The 20,711-nt window shown below is 37.3% G+C and overlaps 3 protein-coding genes across 15 annotated transcripts; 2 read left to right on the forward strand and 1 right to left on the reverse strand.

The window, feature by feature from the left end:
* The first annotated feature begins 120 nt into the window (after nucleotides 1–120).
* Nucleotides 121–9,607, forward strand: crfb12 (cytokine receptor family member B12). 5 transcript variants are annotated; one of them, XM_027178616.2, is made up of 9 exons: nucleotides 121–2,022; nucleotides 2,143–2,321; nucleotides 2,425–2,526; nucleotides 4,802–4,931; nucleotides 6,410–6,585; nucleotides 6,762–6,907; nucleotides 7,455–7,611; nucleotides 7,924–8,048; nucleotides 8,210–9,607. In XM_027178616.2, exons 3-9 carry the CDS (start codon nucleotides 2,466–2,468, stop codon nucleotides 8,756–8,758), a joined length of 1,344 nt encoding a protein of 447 aa, XP_027034417.1. In that variant the 5' UTR covers nucleotides 121–2,022; nucleotides 2,143–2,321; nucleotides 2,425–2,465; the 3' UTR covers nucleotides 8,759–9,607. The 5 variants fall into 5 exon arrangements, with proteins under 5 accessions (XP_027034417.1, XP_027034414.1, XP_027034419.1 ...); XM_027178613.2 differs by having other exon boundaries at nucleotides 121–2,321; XM_027178618.2 differs by having other exon boundaries at nucleotides 121–2,321; nucleotides 7,927–8,048.
* Nucleotides 9,491–17,178, reverse strand: bicdl2 (BICD family like cargo adaptor 2). Its single transcript, XM_027178611.2, has 11 exons — nucleotides 17,046–17,178; nucleotides 16,063–16,468; nucleotides 14,734–14,865; nucleotides 14,486–14,569; nucleotides 14,142–14,258; nucleotides 13,418–13,564; nucleotides 12,956–13,102; nucleotides 11,755–11,829; nucleotides 11,100–11,182; nucleotides 10,625–10,739; nucleotides 9,491–10,097 (listed from the first exon to the last, which is right to left on the reverse strand). The coding sequence occupies exons 2-11, from the start codon at nucleotides 16,327–16,329 to the stop codon at nucleotides 9,921–9,923; spliced, it is 1,344 nt and encodes a 447-aa protein (XP_027034412.2). The 5' UTR covers nucleotides 16,330–16,468; nucleotides 17,046–17,178; the 3' UTR covers nucleotides 9,491–9,920.
* mia (MIA SH3 domain containing) lies at nucleotides 17,178–20,553 on the forward strand. Of its 9 annotated transcripts, none has more exons than XM_027178621.2 (6): nucleotides 17,178–17,252; nucleotides 18,674–18,745; nucleotides 19,187–19,347; nucleotides 19,791–19,924; nucleotides 20,123–20,233; nucleotides 20,326–20,553. In XM_027178621.2, the coding sequence occupies exons 2-6, from the start codon at nucleotides 18,714–18,716 to the stop codon at nucleotides 20,347–20,349; spliced, it is 462 nt and encodes a 153-aa protein (XP_027034422.1). In that variant the 5' UTR covers nucleotides 17,178–17,252; nucleotides 18,674–18,713; the 3' UTR covers nucleotides 20,350–20,553. The 9 variants fall into 9 exon arrangements, with proteins under 9 accessions (XP_027034422.1, XP_027034429.1, XP_027034428.1 ...); XM_027178628.2 differs by having other exon boundaries at nucleotides 17,208–17,252; nucleotides 18,674–18,895; nucleotides 19,129–19,347; XM_027178627.1 differs by lacking the exon at nucleotides 17,178–17,252 and adding an exon at nucleotides 17,268–17,423 and having other exon boundaries at nucleotides 18,674–18,895; nucleotides 19,129–19,347.
* Nucleotides 20,554–20,711: the final 158 nt, after the last annotated feature.

The raw sequence follows: 20,711 nt of genomic DNA on the forward strand, positions 1-20,711 counted from the left end.
TGTGTGAGTGAATGAGTGTGTGTGTGTGTGTGTGTGTGTGTGTGTATGTGTGTGTGTGTGCCCTGTGATGGGTTGGCACTCCGTCCAGGGTGTATCCTGCCTCGATGCCCGATGATGCCTGAGATAGACACAGGCTCCCCGTGACCCGAGAAGTTCGGATAAGTGGTAGAAAATGATTGAGTGAATGAAGGAATGAATAAAGAAGGAAACAAATATTAGTTTTAAATATTTTTTAACAGAAATCCACATGCAAGCAACTAATCCAGAGGAGTGACAATATTTTGAAAGTTTTATGATATAAATATTGTGCTGAATCTTGTAAAATGTATTCTACAACCAATTATTAGCACAAGTGCATGTGCACATTTTTTTTCCTGAATCATTTTTCCCTGAAATTATTCTTTTTTTAGTTAATTAATTACTTTATTTATAAAACCAAATATCCTAAAATGCATATAATCAGTGTAAATGAGTAATGAAATATGTTTAGCCTAGTAAAAAGACTTCCACTAGTTATACATTGATAATATACAGTCGATTACAGAAATATTGGCACCCTTCAAGGGAATGATATCAGATGTGGCAAACATACTTTTACATTCAAACATACTTTATTTTTTTTTCCTTTTGCTACAAATAAAACTAAAATTATGCAGTAAAATCGTGACATGCCTTAAAACATATTTCTTAAAGCAATTTTTTTTAACAACAAAAGAAAGTTTTGTTCTTGTTCCCTTTGAGTGAGATTGTATTGAAAAAATGTACAATTTCTTCATCTTCCAACAACATTGGAGGGGAAAAAAACACGACAAAGCAGAACGATAGTGAAAAGTTACATTTATAAATCAGTCCCGTGACCTTGTGTGGAAAAAAAAAAGCAACCTACAAAATGCACCATGAGACTAAAATCAAAATGTTTTGGCCATGAACGTCATCTAAGGAGTTACGGACGTTCTCTATACAGAAATGTAAAAAAAAAAAACCTCATCTGTTAGTTGGAACTGTTTTGTGAAGATTGATGAAATCCTGCTTGCCTCTGCCAGGTTGATAAAACATAACCAAAAAAAAAAAAAAACCCAGAAAATCTTTCATCTTAGACTGTACTGTTGTGTGAATGGAAGACAGACGCCTACGTGTGCGGAAACCTAAGAATATAAAGGAGCTGAAAATGGTCTGCTCGGTCTGAGATCACTTTACAAGAGGAAGTGATTCAGAGCTTTTTAAAGGCTTTTACCTTTGTGTTGTTTTTTTTTTTTTTCATATGGGAACAAAATGTGTTACGAAACTATGCAGCATCAGTATACAGTAGGTTCACACTCAAAATACAGCCCGTGGCATGTTATTTATTCTCGGGGTGCCAATACTTTTGAAGTTGACATTATGAAAAGGATTGTTTTTTTTTTTCCCGTTGAGTTTTATTTATACGTTTAAAAAAAGAGAAGGACGCGACGTGTTATGTTATACTACATCGATCATGCTGTCCTATCTGCTAAGTCCATATTTATTTATTTATTTATTGATCGATCGATTGATTGATTTATTTTGCACATCGGATATTTTGGCTGCTTGCCAGTTAAGCGTTAACCTGCATAATCTGTACTTTATACTGTGCTCATTATCCTGGAGATTCAGTTTCTAAGCTATTAAAAGGAAATATCTTTCTTTTGAAACACTAAGCAGGAGGCTTAAGTTTGTTCGTTGATTTATTCCCCCATGTGTCATCGTTGTCGTCGAGTATTGTCTGATTTCACTTCCCTAACCGACGACGTATCTCCTTTGTGCTTTCCATAGAGAAATCGTCCTTGATGTATGGGCTGTGCTGCGCAATGCGGACAGATGAGATCGTACCTGTCTGGCAGGAAGGTCTAGTTTCACATGTTTAAGTGAAATGTCTGAACGTTTGTTTTTTTAAATTTTTTTATGACTAAATCTGGCGTAATACGAGGCAGTTGAGGCTGGAGTCAGAGCGAGGCGCTTTGTGTTGCTGATGGATTCGACTCTACAGGATAAAGATTCATTTATGTATTTATATCATGAGTGGAATCATTTTAAAAGTGGAATCACAATGCATTTCTCCAGAGTGTGGTTTACGCTCAAACACGCGGACATTTGATCTCATTCAGGAGAATTTCTTTCTTTCAGCGACGGTGCGCTCTTTTGTGCTTCACAATGAGCCTTAAAGTCTGGATATCGTTTCCTATATTTTTGTCGGTGAGTATAAATTTGCTCTGAGCGTGTTTGTGTTTGAGCGTTTAAACCTGAATCGTACGGCAAGTTCTCGCTTGCAGAACGGACCGGCCAGGACATGCAGCTCAAGAAATGTAGGTCAAGGATGTTCATCCCAACAATTTACAGCAACATGTACATTTCGAAAAGGTGACGCTTGTTTTAAACGTGACAATGTACTGTGTGAATATATTGCAGAGCAGAAACTCTTTTCAGAGGCTCAGTGGAAGCTCATCATTATGGCACACATGGCTGCCACACTTTTGGCCTTGCTCCTGAGTTATCAAGCATCGTCTGAAGGTAAACCCACAAGAGATCATTTGTGTTTGTGTGTGTGTGTGTGTTGGAGGGGTGGGGGTTTGGGAGAGACCTGATGATATTCTGTAGTTAAATGAACATAGACTAGATCAGAATCAGTAGACTAGATCAGAAAGAGTAACACAAAAACGCAGCAGGTGTCTAATATGAGGCGCTCAATAGAATAATACCGGGCGAGGAACATTAACAGATATTCATATACAGACTGAAAGCAAAGCTGTGGAATAACAAGGAATAAACATTAATCCAAACAAATCATGGCACTTAAGGTACATTATTAAACCTGTATAAGTGTCATCCCAGAATGCCATATTGAGGTCACGCATGGTTGAATGATTTGACTACATTTGCAGTGTTGTGACATTCAACTTCCTTGTTTAAGGCTTTTGCTTGTTCAGTACACAGAGGGAAGCGTGTTGGCTTTGAAGCGTCTTTCAAATATTTCCTCATTTTCTAATTCATACACTACTCTGACATCATATTTTAAGAAAGTCACTCAAATAAAGAAAATCACATATACGCGGATATACGGTCAAATTAAATCACGGTCAAATCATAGATCTTTCCTAAAGGTTAAATGCTTTAAATGTGATTGGATATTATCAAGACACTAGACGTTTTTTTTTACGCACTTGGTTCCCTGCTCCACGAAATATGTTCAGTCAAAACATTTTGTGTAGTCAAAACAAAATATGCCTCTATGTTTTTGCACCGAGCCTGAAAAAAAAAACATTAGTGAAAATTCTGCATTTACACACCGACTGCATTCTCTTGTTAAAAGGAATACATTTTTTCTAAAATTTTTTTTTCTTCTGTATACCCGCACCTGCTTCTGCAGATAACTGCAGATATGAAAACATGCTTTAAACCTGAAATCCTTGCGGAAGTCAGTTGTTACTGTAGGGTACAAAAGTTTGTGTAAAACGGGGTTGTTTTTGTATTCTTTTTTTAAATGCTGAGAGGAAATCTTTCATTTCGCTATAAAAGCTATAAATGTATAGAAGATGTGAAGAAGATTTATGAACATTACACGACATGAAATGTTCAAAATGATAGGAAAACCTGTGTGGTGGAAAAGAAATAAAAACGCTTTTGGGACGATCTCTTTTTTTTTTTTTTTTTTGAGCCGCATCACGCCATAATATCCCCATTAATAGTCCTTTCATCTTATCTAACTAATTCCTGTCCCCAAAATCTAAACCATGACACAGTACTAATCACCCTGCATGAATCTGACTATGTTTAACATACAAAGGCTTTATATTTATTTATTTATTTGTTTATTTTTATGTGCGCAAATTTTAATCCCAACAATCGATAAAGTCTGGCTTTTCTACATGACTTTTCTTCAGGCTTGGAGATCGCTGCTGGTGTTGGAATAATCTAAACAAATCTATTCATCTTCTTGAGAATCCAATCAGAGCAGTTAAAAGTGCTTGGGGTAGGTTTTGCATGAAGGTGAACTTCGTAAAAAACAAAAAAATAACAAAAAAAAAAAAAACATAGCTCGTAGGCTACATCAAGTTTTGTAACTTAAAAAAAGGGGAAAAAAGTAGTAGCTTGGAGACTACATTACTGTCAGTTTTGTAGCTTAGCGGCTAAGGTTTTTACGTTCCTACAGAACGTTTGCTATAAAATAAATACTGACACACTGAATCTCTAAATAATAAACGGTTGAGAAAGAGAGGCAGACAAAATATAACTTTTCCAACAAGTGAATTTCACAAAATTTCACACCATTGGGCCTTGGACAACCTTTCCATGATGGCGGAGCACATAGGGTTTTCTTGGGATTGTTTTTTTTTTTATTTGGCCAGTTACAACATTTGATCACGCAGGAAATGAAAAATCTACGAAACACTGATAAACCAGATACGATATTGTGTTTCTTTAGTTCAAACGGGTCACCAGTTGATATAACCTAACATTTGCAAAACATAACAACAATGATGCGTGAAAGAACTGCAGAAGGACATGTGAGAATGAGGGTATCTTTCCTTTTGCTGGAACTACATCTACGTCATGATCATTACCACAGAACTTCAACCGTTTCAGAGATTAATATAAAATATGTAGCAAAGAAAGACATGATCTGGAAGTACAATACAAACCACAGTAGAACAAAGCGTTCTCATGGTGTCAGGGATCTATGTGATAATTAGAGATGTACATAACTCAGGTTGACACTTTTAAAGCAGCACCCTGATACTATCTCTTACTTTGGTATGACAGTCTTTTTTTAAACGTGCCATGACAGGTTCTCTGTCTCCACCGCTCAACCTGAGTGTGGAGTTGCTGGATTTCAAGGCTTTGGCTCGCTGGCTTCCTGGACCAGGGAACCCAAAAGGAACCAGATACTCCCTCGAGTATATAGACATTGACAATTTGTAAGTCTAAATAAGTACATTGACAAATCATTGGTTATATTTCTGCTCTAGAGACCGAAACCTGCCAGGGAGCGATAGTACAATAGGTGTTGTACTTTTCCAATTACGAATCTAAAGTATTTACTTAAAATGTTGATTCGTATCGTTTACCAGATGCTTTCTGCTATTAGTGCTTCCTAATACATCATAGTTATTTTAGCAACAACTTGTTTACATGGCAACATGTACTGTATGGTACAGGGCAGATATTTTTAATTATGTCTGGGACATAATATTGAAAACATAATATATTTTGGAAGGAGCCTCCGGTGTGACCTTTCCGACACAGGGACGTCTTTAGGACGGAGATCTTTTTCGGGTTATGGAGAACACGCCACCGTACATGGTTTTGTTACTGTCAAAAGAGTGATCAACATGAGGGTGTAACGTTAACCTTGCCTCACCTCCCAAATTCTGACATTATTAAGGAGAAATGCGTCATAGATATAACTGGATGAACAGCATGTTAAAGAACACATATGTATGTTCACAGTATTTAGCAGACGCCCTTATCCAGAGCGACTTACATTTTATACAAATGAGCAATTAAAGGGTTAAGGGCCTTGCTCAGGGGCCCAGCATTGTCAGCCTGGCAGACATGGGAATTAAACTCACGACCTTCTGCTTGGTTGTCCGGCACCTTAACCACTAGGCTACCACATCCCTCATATATATTGGGATGTGTTTTTAATTCAAAAATAATAATACTGATGATTTTTAAAAATGTTATTATTATTATTATTATTATTATTTTATTTCCTCATACTGCAATATAATAACTGGCTCATGCTTTAACGGTTGACTAAATCTAAAATTAGATAAGCTATCAGGAAGCAGTTAGAACACACTAAAAATGCTGAAAATGCACGAGGAAGCACAGCAAATCTAAAACGACTGAAACTCTAGTGTTTTTTTTTTTACTAGAGTTTTTTCCCATTATAGGATGGAAGCCATCAGATATTTTCCTCCTAATGGATGGATAAGCTTGTTTCTTATATATTCCTGTTCTTTTACTTTTTAACTTATTTTCTTTTTTATTTTCTTTCTAACTTGTTTATAAATATTTTTTCACAATTCTTCGCTCCTGTGAAACATTGCATTTTACACACCTGAGGTTCTCTAGTGCCGAGCTAAAGAATCGCATGTCAAACAGCGAACATGTCCTGAGAGATCGTTGGCAGTTAGTGAAGTAGTAGTAGTAGTGAACGTGTATATACGTTTCTTTAACACATGACTGCTCTGTTGTGTTTGCGATGGCTGTTGCTGATGTTTCTAGTGTAAATGAACCAAAATGTGTAGAGGGACTGGCAAATCTTAAAAGCTTTATTCATTTTCAGGCAAAAAACAAATAAAACATTATACGATTGCAAAGGAAAATCTTTCTTATTTATTTATTTATTTATTTATTTATTTATTTATTTATTTATTTATTTTTGTAGCTTGTTGCCAACATGGTATAAAATCGGAGATTGTGCGAACATCACCTCGACGGAATGCTACTTCATCTTCAACCAGAGTGTTCTGACGGACTATTTTGTCAGAGTCGGAGCAGGATGCAAGGAAGAACGGTCGGAATGGACACGCCTGCCACGTAGCTTCCAGCCTTATCAATACAGTAAGTATGAGTAGTAACACATCCCGGAGAACACCATCATCAGAATGAAGCATGGTGGTGGTAGCATCATGCCGACGGGATGCATTTCATCAGCATGGACTGGGAAACAGAATTGAGGAGGTCAAGATGGATGGTTTTTCTATATTTTGAATGAAGTTGTTCTGGTTACCTTGCAGCTCTTTTGAGTGCCCCCAAGTTGAGCATGTCTGCTCAACAAAATTCCATACGCATTATTCTCAGCCATCCGGTCCAGTCGCTGATGGAAGTGCGGATGAAATTCTCCATTGACCTTTATCAAATAATCTCCAACAACAAATCAAAGGTAAAACACTATTCACTGATCCTGTTTTTTTTTTCACTAATCACTAATGCATGATGCAAGCTGGAGATCCAGACATTCCGAGAACCACAGGCACATTGTTGCAATTTCTAATCTGATTGGTCAGAAGGTGAGGGAAACTCAAAGTCTACAACGTTATCATGTAATATTATTATTTGACACACAAAACTGAAAATAAAATTGTTGCTATGGTTACGATATCCCTTAAGTTTATCTTTATACATCAATAACCTAAGCACTTAAGGTAAAGATGTTGTATTTTACACAAAAATGAATCGAACTGTAAATAGACAAAGCAATAAATGGCTAACTTTTTGCAAATAAAACTTACTGTTACAGTTGATTGTTTTCCTTTTACAGAACTTTCTCATATTTTAATGTTTACGTATTACAGCTTTTTTCACTTTTTGTTGTTGTTTTGAAACAAAAATTAAAAATATTGTAGTTGAATTGCTATAGACTCAAAATGTGAGAGTTAAAGATTGCATGATTTTACAAGGTGGATTGTTGTGTTTATCCTTTATTCAAGAAGCATATTGCACAGAATATAACTACAAAGACTTCCAACTTTGTGAATCTGCCACCTGGGAACTACTGCATCAATGCTCATGCCTTCCTTACAGCAGAAAGGTCGAAAATCAACAAGAACACCACCATGTGTGTTTTTCTGCATCCGGATCCAAATGGTATGAACCACATACATGGAAGTTAGAGCATCAGTTCTAAAAGTCAGTGTTGGTAGATGGTCTGGTGAGTTCATGACGAATTAGAGAATAGAATGAAAAGCACCAGACTTGGATTTTTTCACCAACTGTTAAAAATATAGCAACTTTAAGGATTTTACATGTGTGAGCAAGTGTTGTTGTTTAAAACGAAAAATGTCGAATCTATCAAAGGGGTCTAAATCCTTAGAAGGTTTCATCATTATAAATAAATAAGTCGTGATTCACAACACTGTGGTTCTCTCTTCATGATCTTTTACTTCTCTCATGTTCCAGTAGGAAAAGTATGGGTGGTAATTGTGGTGGTCCTTCCACTGCTGTCCATTCCTGCTGTGTTCGGTTTGATTTTTATTTACTACTATGTGAAGCCGTCAAAGAACAACTACATTCCCAAAGCTATGGTATGTTAGCTAAAATCTACAAATACTTATTCATATAATATAAAGCATAGATTATACAACTAAATCTCTTTTTTTATGTAGACGTTTGTTCAGAAAAGGTTTCTGTGAATTAAAGATACCCGAAAATAATTATAGTCCGTTCCTTCTCATGTCCCTCATAGGAGATTATTGAAGGAACTCTAGTGGTCCGAATACTTAACCCTGAGGATCCCCGAGCTCTACCAGTTTCACGGATACATATAGATGACTGCAAGGCTACGCATCAGGAACTGGCAGAAGACTCATCCCAGTGCTATTACGGTGGGTCTGAAGAAAATTTCAAGGAGGGGCTTTTTTCCCAACTCATGGACGGGGCAGATCAGGACATGCTTCCGTTGCCTGATTTGTACAGCACAGCTGCGAAGATGGAGGAACAATGGGAATATCCGACAGAAGCGGAATATTATTCTGATGGCCTTATACTAAATACAGACTCATTCTCAAGCCATTCTCAACTCAACTCGGTAGACACAAGTCAAACTGGAAATATGAATGACTCAGTACTATTTGCTTTTGATGAAAACTCCAAGTCCTCATTTTGTTATTCTGAGAATAAAGAATCTGAAGCAGAGGCGGAAAGTCTGTTTTCTGATGTCGTTTCCAGAAGCTATGAGCCCAGACCTGATCCACGTTGGATGCGCAATTTACAACATCACATCATAGAACAATGAAGTGTACAATATTCAAAACTCATACATGGTGCTATTTTTTGTGCTCATCTTCCCAACCCAGCGGAAATATGTAGCTTTGGGTGGAATACTCAGGTGGCTGAATGGAACATTTGGAAAACAAAGAACCCTAAAAGCGAAACAATTTGGATTTGACAAATTATCTTGAACATTTTGTACTAAAGATGATTGATGGCTTTTAATTGTCCAGAGCTATTCTGGCTTTAGGCGTTTCATTAACAAGTGTAATAAATTACATCGTTTTGTTTTGATGTGCATATTTCCGTCATACAGAAGTGATTTAATTATAATGTACTGTATAAGTAGCTTTTAAATCTAGACTGCTCTACACAACGGTTTCTTCTAGACCAGGGCTTGGAAAGAACGTGTTGAATGAACATACCTTAACATAAACATACATTTGTTTTTTATTGGGTGTGTTTTGGGAATTCATGTATCATGAATTCGAGCATATTAAGGTAGTGTGAATGTACAAAAGCTCCCCCTTGTGGTGTATTTTCATTCTGTTTATATACCATTTAAAAGGTTCACATCACATCTGTGATAAAGACATGATTGATGGAGGAATGTGAAATTCTAAGCTAAATTATTTTTAAAAAAAGCTATTTTTTTTTCGTTAGGGTGCTATGAAGTGTCAAAATGATATCAGTTGCTACCTCATTAATGGCAGAAATATTTATGATCTGTGAAGCATGAAGAAAGCCTGACATTAAATATATTTATATATAAAGGTGTTTATCAACAGTGATGCCATAAGAAACATTTGTTGTATCATATTTTGTACATCAAGAAGGAATATAGACAAAATAAATATACATGAATGCCATGCCATTATACTGTGTTTAGTCCTTATTATTATTATTTACATTACAATATTTAAGTGATGGTTTTTGTCCTAACTCGTCCCATTCAGCAGTTTTGTGTCCTAATTTTTCGTCCTTTCAGCAGTTCTGTGTCTTCTAACTCGTCCTCTCAGTAGTTTTGTTACTCTAATGCGTCCTTTCAGTATTTTCACATCCTTTTCCTTTCGGAAAGTTTTAACACATCTATTTCATTTTGTGTCCTCTTCCTTTCAGTAGCTGTGACTTTGTCATCATCCTTTCAGTAGTTTTGTGTCCTCATCCTGTGTTGGGGTTCAACTTTTTTAATCCCCTCCAAACAAGGAAGAGAAGAAGCTCTTCTTCCCATCCTCTCTTGGTATACGGAAAGACCTGGTTGTGCGGAGATTTCTTTGCAGAGGCGATGCCGTCATCTCTTTCTCTTTACCCTTTTCTTGTACCTGCTGCTGCACTTGTTGGCATATCACCAGCCGCATGTCCTCCTGGACAAAAGAGAAAAGGAGCAGAGAAGATCAAAAACAAAAGACAAAGCACAGAAATTCTATGAATAACTCTAAGAACCACATCATGATGCCAGAAAAGTGACCGTATCTCTATGGGTGTGACAGTGCACCAGGATGGAGGTATGGAAGAGGAAAGGAAGCTGAAAGTGGTGCACAGTTAATGGTACGCTGTTTGAACATTGAGAGGAAGTCTGTTATCATAGGTATAAAATAATAATGGTTATTATTTGTATTGTTATGATCATTTATATGGTGGTCAATATCAATATAATAATGATCGAGATACAACAAGAAAACCAGTATTTGAACATTGCTCAACAAGCCCAATTTTCTAGCAATATAATTGAACACTTATATCATTTAAAATGTCCTCCTTCTTTAAACATACCAAGATAATGAAACAAACAAACAGACAAACAAACAAGTTATGACATCATATTGTAAATTTTCACACAGCTCTATCTATTGCCAAAATGTGGTACTGCAGAAGGAAACCTTTCACACACCTGCCATGATTCGACTTCCTGAGAGAGCGCCACCTTGTGTTTGATGGTGTTGAGGAGCTGCTGGTTGAGCATGTCTCGTTCCTGCCGTGCCAACGCCAGCTCTTCCTCCAAGGCACTGTGATGACAACATAGTAACAGCTTGAAACCACTTCATTGGGAAACAAGGTTAGGCAAGACACGAAACTACACCTGCGCCAATCCAAACAGCTTAACGCCTCAAACACTGGTGTTTCGTACTTGATGTTTGCGTAGCAAGTATTTGTTGTGCATTTTACACACCTTGGAAATGCAAGACATTCCTAAAATGTCTGATAACTTAGTTACGCTTGGTTTAAGGAGGACAAATAAGATAAAGTGTATCTCTCTCAGACTCTTTGGTTGGATTTATCTTGTTGCTATTTTTTTCTCCAGTAACTGATAAAGAGATTTCCGAAATGTTATTGACTAGAAAGGTACAAAATTTTGAGTCATTTGCCTGTATGGTGGTTTGTTTGGATCGCTGCAGAACGTCTTCACTTTCTCTCTTAGAGCCGATAGTTCCTCTTGGCTGGATTCAAGCTATGAATATACAGAACACACAAAAAAAGTAGAGCTGTGACATTAGTACATAGGGAGTTAAAGAAGAATACTACAGGCTACAAAATAATATATTGAGTTTTCTAATGATTGAAGCCAATTGTAATAAGATTTGCCTTCTATCTTGGACTAGTGCAGAAGAATATACTGGAGTCAATTTTAGCCTTAAGTGACTATTAGTAGCAAATATTCTTTTACAGTAGCTTGTGCAAGTATTCACTCGATGGACACAAAAATCCAAGTGAATGGACCTTTTCAGCTGGATGCCATGTACCAAGTATGATGTCATGGCCTTGATCTATGTCTCAGTTGTCAAATTGTAGCCTTAATATATTACTTATATATATATATATATATATTTGAAAAAGTCACCTCAGCAGAAATAGTCATAATTCAAACTTTATATAGAGCACAAATCTATATACTACTGTACACTAGCGCCAAATCAGTGATCCTGGACCAACCAACGTAGACCACTGCCAGTTTAAAGGACCTCTGTGGAGGTCACGGTTCCTTCCACTGGTCACTGGGATGCAGTGAAAATGTGAACCAACCTCGTTCTTTAGCCTTTCAATCTCCTCCTCTTTCTCCTGCAGGACAGCAGAATGGGCCAAGATGCTTTCTTTGGCCTGTTGAACCAAATGACATTCAATGGGTAAATATATGAAACCGTTTTTAATGCACGGATCCATATAAATGTAAGTAAATAAAACAGATATAAATCCAACATAAAGCTCGGTAATCAAGGGAACGTTATGCAAAAGTCCGAGAACTGAATCTCATGATACAAACACTCAGACACACATAATAATAATAAAAAAAAACAATACTGATCACTAACACCAACTGAAAACTAACAATTTCCATGAAAATGAGACCACCATTTCAGCTACCTCGCATTCTCTTATCCTAATAATACTCAAAGGTAAAGTTTTCCATAAACACATTATTACACTGGCTTACATACTGTAACATACTTTGCAGGAGACTGGTTATACCAGAGCAAAGTGTCACAGAAGTGGGGGGCCAATACTTATACATTCACATACTTTTTTTTTTTTTTTTGCATAATTCTGATAATTTTTCAGTGTATTTATAACTGAACAAAACTGTATATCTAAAGCCTATTTTCCATTTTACTTAGTTAAATTAAGCCAATATTTTCTATTTACCTAGTTAAGCCAAGTGTTTACAAAATCTGTCACTACTAATTACACAAAACTAATACTCAGGCTCTAAAAAATTCTCAAAGAAAGTTTTTAAATTGAAATTCTCTGCACCTTGTTGTGTTTTAACCATTTCTTAACAGCCCTAAAAATACAGGAATATTAGGATAGCCAGATATAAGAAAAAATCCACATAAAATAAATTACGTTTCACAATAAAACATGATTTCATTGCTTATATTAAACTTAATTTAAACATGTTTTATTCAGTAGATTGAACGATGTAGACAGAGTGTGATCAATTGACATAAACTAGTTATATTGTGTAATCTCATGAGGATGTTGGAACCAAAGGGAAATGTATCTATACCGTAGTATTACATTTTGGTGATAAAACAAACAATGTATTTGTTATTACATTATCAAATCATGTTAGATTTCCAAAAACAGAAAATGAAATTGTGTTAATGTTACTCAAATCACATTAAACATATATATGCATTTGTAAATTCAATGTAATTTTTATTACTGATGTGTGTGTATACTGATGTGTGATGTGTTACTGATGTGTGTGTATCTGCAGTGCTACCTGTGATTGTTGCAGTTCACTTTGTAGAGAAAGCGGGAAGCAGGTGTTTTCCTCCAGACTGGCCTCTTCTCCTAACGCTTGGACTCTCTGTTGGAGGCTCCGATTCATGGTGCGCAACTGGAACACCTCAGTCTGGTGCTGCTCCAGCTGTGGAAAAGCCAGAGACAACCCACAAAAATGTTCCTTTTTGACTTAATTCCAAATTTTGCTGCTGGTGAAGGGTAGCAGTGAATGCGCTGTCTAAGTAAATAGACTGTTTTATGTAACATACTGCTCACAAAAGAGGACATTTTGTAAGGCAGAGATCAGCAAATCTAGACTCTGTCAATAGCACCAGGACCTGCGACCTCATAAAAGTCAAGGTAGGAAAAAACAAGTTTCTACTAGTTTACTTCAGCGAGATTTACGGTGCTGTTTATCATGATTTTTAGAACCGATCTCCCGTTTCCCTTCTCTCCTCACCTCACCCTCCTTTTCTTTCAGATTGGACTGTAGTTCGAGAAGTCTCGCACGCAGTCCGTCTCTCTCCATCCTTATCCTCTCGTTGTCCTCGTCTGATGACTTCAGCTGTTTATCCATGTTGGAGCATCGCTCCTTTAGCACTCGATTCTGTTCAATAGTGAAACAGAATCATTAGATCAACATGATATCTATATTAGTGTACTGTAATTGTCAAGTTTATGATCTGCCATTGTGTTCTCTAATTTTATTACAAAATAAACTGATCACTGAAAGCACAGCTCCTTGTGAGCTAGTTTGGTGACAATGGGACACTTTTATAAATATCCTTCGTAGCCAATCAGCAATAAGCACGTCACGCTCAAGAAGGACCTTTCGGGTTTTAGGTGAATTTGCAGCTATATTTTCAGTTTTGGTGTCATGTTTTGGAAATTGCTTTTGTATTTACAAATTTGCTTTTGTGGTTTTTTTGTTTTTGCTCTTTTTTTTTTTTTTTTTTTTTTGCTGTTGTTTTTTGGTCATGTTTTCCAAATTGTTGTGTATTTCGTTTCATGGCCGTGATTCAGATTTAATTGTAAAATTTTTGGTTTCGTGGTCATTTTTCTGATCTTGTTTTGTTACGGTATTTTGCACTTTTGCACGATAGTTTAGTCCCATTGAAATGGACAGCTTTTGGGCTCACAAAAATGAGAAACGAGACTTCATTTCAAGTCGCCTGTGTGCGTACCTCAGCTTGCATTGTGTCCAGACAAGCAGAGTTTATTGATCTGCTGAAACTTGTGTCCTCCATTTCCTCTCTCAGAGTCCGCAGCTCAAGGCGTAGAGAGTGTTCCACCGAAACTGCCTGGGAGTAAGAGATGAGCAGATAACCAGAATTAGACCCACAGACTTTAGAAGAGAGAGTTAAAAACTGGCTTTGTAGTTTCTGTAATCATCATTGGTCATTCAGTGACTACAGCGGAAGGTTTGTTGTGTGAATATGCAAATATATCACACATACTCTGCCTCAGGTCTATTGTTAAACCAACATTTGCTAAAATACAAATGATTTTGAAATTTCCGATCGCTCACCTCAGCCAACTGCTCCACCAGCTTCTGGTTATGACTGGACAGTTGTGCAAGCTGCTCACTTTCTTCACGCCGTCGGTCCCGACCCTGGTTGAGTGTTACAGCAAAAAAAAAAATGATATTTGATTTCATATTTTTTCTGAGATAGTTAAAAATAGTTATACAAAGCTTTTCCAAAAATACACCAAGGAAAACACATATAAAAGCAGATCATGGCACAGTTACTATGCTAGCCATACTGATACTCCTACCTGGTTGTGCTTCTGGTCAAACTGTTGCCGTAGTGCAGCGATATCAGCCTGCAGCTCTGCCTCGCGCTGCCCTGCCTCTAGTTCCCGTACCTCCAGGTGTCTCTGTAGCGTGTGCTTCTCCTGCTGCACAGCCTGAAATATAGCCGCATTAACCTACTTATCTTCCATGTTCATCATGGACTGCGCACATAACTTTTAAAAACATATTATATTCCATATTATGAATAATAATAGTAAGGCACAAAAGCAGCCATTACCATAGTAATAGCTCGATACAAAGGGAATAAAACACTTCAGGACATGCTGTTATTGGAAAATAATCAACACAGGAGTGGAAAAGAAGCAACTCTGAGTTTTTTGATTATTTTCTTATGACCTAAAAATGTTTTATTCCTTATTTAGTTAAAGTTTTTTTTAAATGGACAAAAAAGGGCCAGACTAATCAGTAAAGCAGACAAAATCGAACAATATCTCACAATCCCCTAAGCGTTCACACCCGTCAAATATATTTTAAAATATTTTACATCGAAAACCGCACAGAACGTAAATTCAAATGTTGCTTTGCCTACGATTACAGTGAAAACTTTGCTGTTTTATAATTACATTAATTCTAATCATCTTAATTAACTAGGCAACTCCTAATACCTTTGTAAAGCTACTTTACAAAGACGTCTAGCAACAACATCTACGTTTAGAGGTAGTTAGGAGTTGGCTAATAGATACAAAAACATTCCAATTGCATTTGTGACCAACAGTTTAGCAGACATTTCCTTTTTAGTATACTGTAGCTTTGCAACCCGAAACAAACAAATAAAAAAGTAAAAAGTCCGAATAGTTAGCTAGCTTTAGGAGTTTGCTACAGTAATGACCAAGATTTTAGCAGTGAGTAAAATATGCTAATATTTGGATGGAGATATGTAGAAAAGAGGTGTGTATATATATAAACACCCACCATAATGAATCATGGTAATTTAAGCAAAGTTTGTAGAACCACTGTGAAGCTAACACAGTCCTGTAAATCTGTGTTTTTCATTAAGGAAATGGAAACTTGAGCTTAATTAGTGTTACGTCATATCTAATAATCCAGACCAGCCACTTTCCACCCACAAGTGTGACTAAGCATTTTTTCAAATTGACAAAAAAAAACAAAAAACAAACATAGAACATGGCAAAGACAATCTTTCTCTTCTCTAGTATATGATCGAGCTGACTTTAAAAAAAAACAACAACTGTGTTTCAGAACTCAAACAAGAACTCAAGGAACTGTGTTCCACTTTTGCATAGCAGCTTCATGTTTGTTAATGAAGGAAACACTGAGGAATCCCTGACCTCCACATCTCTCCTCATCTGTTCCAGCTGAGCTTCCAGCTCCTCGTTCCTCTCCAGAAGAGCCTGGCCTACCTCAGCTGCCAGGATGAGATCTTTCTCCAGCATAGTTGAGCTGCTGTCATGGTCTGTGTGCGATGCCAGCAGGTTGTTTGCTCTGACCCCTGCACCCAGGATGCGATGCCGGGCAACAGGGGTGGATGAGGAGAAGGGAAAGAACGAATCATCCAAACTGGGGGATGTTAAGCTTTCCTTTCTTGTTGAGAACATTGGTCAATTTTTTGTGCGGTTGCAAGCTGGGTTGCTTCTCCTTAGGTTTGGTTGTGGTATGAAAAGTCAAGTATCATTTTCAGCTCTCGATGCCAAGTGACGTCTTCATTGTGGATGCGATACTCAGCAGGTTAAAACCCTAAAAAAATACAAAAAGCTCAACCAAATGACAATAAACTTAATCCCTTACAAGTAAACCTCTCAATACTTACCTCAGATTTCTGTGTGACCTGAGAGAAGGAAGCTAAAAATATCCCCCAAAGCCTGTCTGTTGTCTCTGAACTACTTTTGTGAAGCAAATACAGCAAGCTAACAAAAGCAGTAGTGTTTCCTTCACATTCCAGTAGTCATTCAAGACTGCCAGACTGGTTTTGTTTTTCTGACAGTGTCCATTCTTTTTCACAGCTTGTGCCATTCTAACACAAAACTAACAATCATTCCACAGCTGAACATCCAAGGTTGTTCAGGCAAGTGTTTTGTTTTCTCTTGTTCATTCAGGACGCAGATGATAACAGATCATATACAGAACCTTTAAGCTAATTTCCATAAACTCTTCTATGACTGTCACAGATTTAGCTCAACCAATATCAGCTTTAATATTCACAACACCACCACCACCACCACGACAACAACACAATACAAAACCTTTGACAAAGCTCACATTTCAGATAAGTAACATTATGAAGTAATGTATATTTTACCAGTGTTTTTCTTACCTGGCAAGTTCCTGCTTCACTGCTATCGTGTATAGCTCAAGAGAGTCACTGGTGGTTTCCTTGGAGTCAAAGTTCTCCAGTTAACACCCGAGCTCCACCCACTGTTCATGTTCTCGGTCAGGTGGGAGGGGATGAAACTGGTATCATGCAAAAACAGTGGGGAGGTGCTTCATGCAGGTGATACAGCATTGCAAAAGACTCTCTCAGGTGAGCTTGTTTGATGATGAAATCACCCAGTAAAGCCATGGATAGAACCAGTGCAGTTGGTTCATGTCTATGAATGTGGCAGGATAAAGGACAAACTTTGACATTTGTTTGACATACTTCAGTTTTTTCACCATTTATTTACATAACCAGCAAAAACAAGGATCTTGGAAGGTAAAAAAAAACAAAGATAAAGAACTTGGAGTAGATTTATTTCAAATATATGATATTTAAGAAGTTCTCAATTCCTAAATTTTGAAATTTGAGGCGTTTCAGAAGGTACTGTGTTGTAGTGTTGCAGGGTAATGTATTCACTGGGCACTTTATTAGGAACACCGACTGAACTTTGCAATTATCTTAATCGATCATGTCGTAGCAGTAATTGCAGAATACAACAACAACAACAACAAAAAAAATGAAGTAGCTGCAGGTCAAAGACCTTCAGTCAATGGGATCTAGCTTGGGATTTCACAATTTCACAAAATGGCAGACTAACTTTGAAGTGAATGGTGCAAATGGTAAATGGTGCAAAAACTAAACAATTTGAGCCAATTTAGACAAAAAAAAAACAACTTTTGATTAAGAAGGTAAAACATTGATCTACCCATGGTGTCTTGTTTTGGCAGACCCCCTTATTCAGAGCAACTTACATTTACCTTCATTTATTCAAGCAATAATTTGCTGTTAAAAAGTCTGCTAAAGGCAGTGTTGGGATTTGAGCTCATGATCTGCTAAATAGCAGTCGAAAGGTTTCAACCTCATTTACCACATTTAATAGGAAACCTATTTTTTTTACACTATCATAGAGAAATTCTAATTTGTTCTATTATATGTATATGTATATAAAAGTTTGGGATATACATTAAAATTACATTACTTAAAATTAATTCTAGTCATTTTAACTTCCAAATAAACCGTAGCATTCGAGACTCCAGCGGCTCATATTAGGAATTTCAGTCTGTTTATTTTCTACCCTGTGAGAAGGTGAGTTGTTCGGGTCTTGGCCGAGCATGCAGACTGTCTGGCTATAGGTGCAGGGGGACTCAGAACAGTGGTGCGAGTGTGTTTGGTATCAGTACACAAGCAAGAGCCTGTGGAACTCCTCCATGCTACGTCCTGTTCTCAGTCCTGCATATTTTCCCTTGGTAGAATCCGAATGCTTATGCTTCTGGAGAAAGCTTTGAATGAAGCTGTGTTGATGTGATGAAGTATAGATTTATATTCCTTACATAGCAAGAGCTTTAAAGACCTCTATATCAGCCAATTACTATAGACATACAGTATATTTACACTGGGTATATGAATATATGTAGAGATTTATATTGAAACAGCAATGGCTAAATTATTAGTAGAAAAAGGAATTTAGATATTGTTTTTGATTGAATGTCCATCCATCCAATTTTTTCACTGCTCATCCTTCACAGGGTCATGAGGTACTGTACCTGAAGTCTATCCTATAGGACCATGGGCACGAGGCAAGGGACACCCTGGACTGGGTATCAACCCAATTGCACAAACAATTTAAAGATGCCTGTCAGTCTAAATGTGTCTTTGGACTAGGGGAAAGAAAACAGAGTACCTGGAGGAAATCCAGAACATCCATGCACACGGGAGAGAAACAGGAATCAAACCCCTAAACCTCAGAGGTGTGATGCAATTGCACTAGCCACCATTAACTGTTTGATATTGAAATATATATTGATATTCATAGTGCTAAAATGCTTTGTGAGTTACTCTGAGTTTTAATCAACATGTTTAAAGATACTGTTATCCTTAAAACTGTTTATGAATACATCCCTATGCCTTTTCTATGCTCCCAGGCAAGGATTTCTCTTCCCAGAAGAGCATTTAACCATCATTCCACCCTGTTTGTTTGCAGTAGCTAGTGGGAGTGGTGTGGAGGCAGGGCTTTAACCGGATTCCTTCTTCTGCCCCAGCTCTGCTCCCCCAAACCCCATGCAGACTCTGATTTTTTCAATCATGAAGGGACACTACACTATCTGGGCGCTGCTCTTGCTTCTGCCGTTACACACACAGGCGGGACGACAGATGCCAAAACTCTCAGACAAGAAACTATGTGCTGATGCAGAATGCAGTCGTGAGTATTAACCTGCAAGATAATCATTTGTAGTCATACTTCTGCCAGATGTCAGTACAATGCTATGTTGTTTAATCATTCCGAGTAGATTTGCTGAGTGCCCTGAATGCCACTGTATATCTTTCAATACTGATACAAAATAAAAGCAGGTTTCAAGGATTTTCCTGTAGCAGAAGTTTTGGTTTTCGGCAATGTTGTGAGTTAAGAAAAAAAAAATCATTGCATACCGTTGCCTCAGAGAGTCTCTACCATAACTCAGTAAAAATGGTGAATGAGAAAAGGAGCTCTTGCATTTTTTTTTAGCCACCAACAGTAGAACCTGACTGTTGTAACTGCACTAGCAAGGTCTTCTGTTATGCGCCCTAACTTTTCAAAATTCTAAACACATATCAGATTTCCATATTTAATGTGTTTAATATGCAACACCCATTATTTGCCCCCAGATCCTATCCTTATTGCCAAAGCCATTCAAGACTATTATCCCCAGGACTGTCACTTCATTCCCATCCACCAAGGCCAACTCGTCTACGTCTACTCCATGCTGAAAGACCGGGGCAACCTTTTTTGGTCTGGCAGTGTAAGTTTGAGGATTGTAATAGTTCACAGGACCTAGATATTAATCTTGGAAAATTTTTGATAAATGTAGTTTTATAAGAACATCCGAGTCTGTGTACACCGTGTAAAGCCTAGCTTATGGAGGCTACACATTAGCAAAGTTTATTCATTATCCTTTTTTAAAATAAAAAGAATAACGACATATTTTTATGTGTATCAGGTCCAAGGATCGTACTATGGCGAGCAGGAGGCTCGTCTCGGCTATTTCCCCAGCAGTGTAGTCGAAGAGACCCACGCTTTAATGCCGGCTGAGGTTGAAGTCAAAACAAACGTGTGTAATGCACTTTTAATTTGTATCCGTCCTATGATTTTGTTGTTGTTGTTGATGTGAAATTCAGTTGCAATATGTTTTTGTTTCTTCAGAAATGGGACTTCTACTGCCCATGAGATGCTGAGATCTTCCCATGAGATCCTTCCAAGTGAGAGGACGTTATTTTCTTGCACTTTAACTTCTGTTACCATGTCAAGCATCCTTTTTCTCAAACACAGTGACTTCTGCAGCAGCTTCATTAGCAAAAACACTCTTTAATGGACTTCGATTAAAAGTAGCTACACACTGTTTTACACCAAATAAACGCCAGCTGCTATTAACCACGTCCGGGTTGTTATTTCTATCACTTGATTATCAACAATAACTGAAGAACTGAATCTGAAATGGCGTCATTTTTTTACGGTAAAAAAAAAAAAGTGCGCTATGTAAGCTGTTTAACGTATTTACGGTAAAAGTGCTTTAAAGTGTTAAAGCCCAA

Source organism: Tachysurus fulvidraco, chromosome 26, assembly GCF_022655615.1.
Source record: "Tachysurus fulvidraco isolate hzauxx_2018 chromosome 26, HZAU_PFXX_2.0, whole genome shotgun sequence".
NCBI classification, from domain to species: Eukaryota; Metazoa; Chordata; class Actinopteri; order Siluriformes; family Bagridae; genus Tachysurus; species Tachysurus fulvidraco.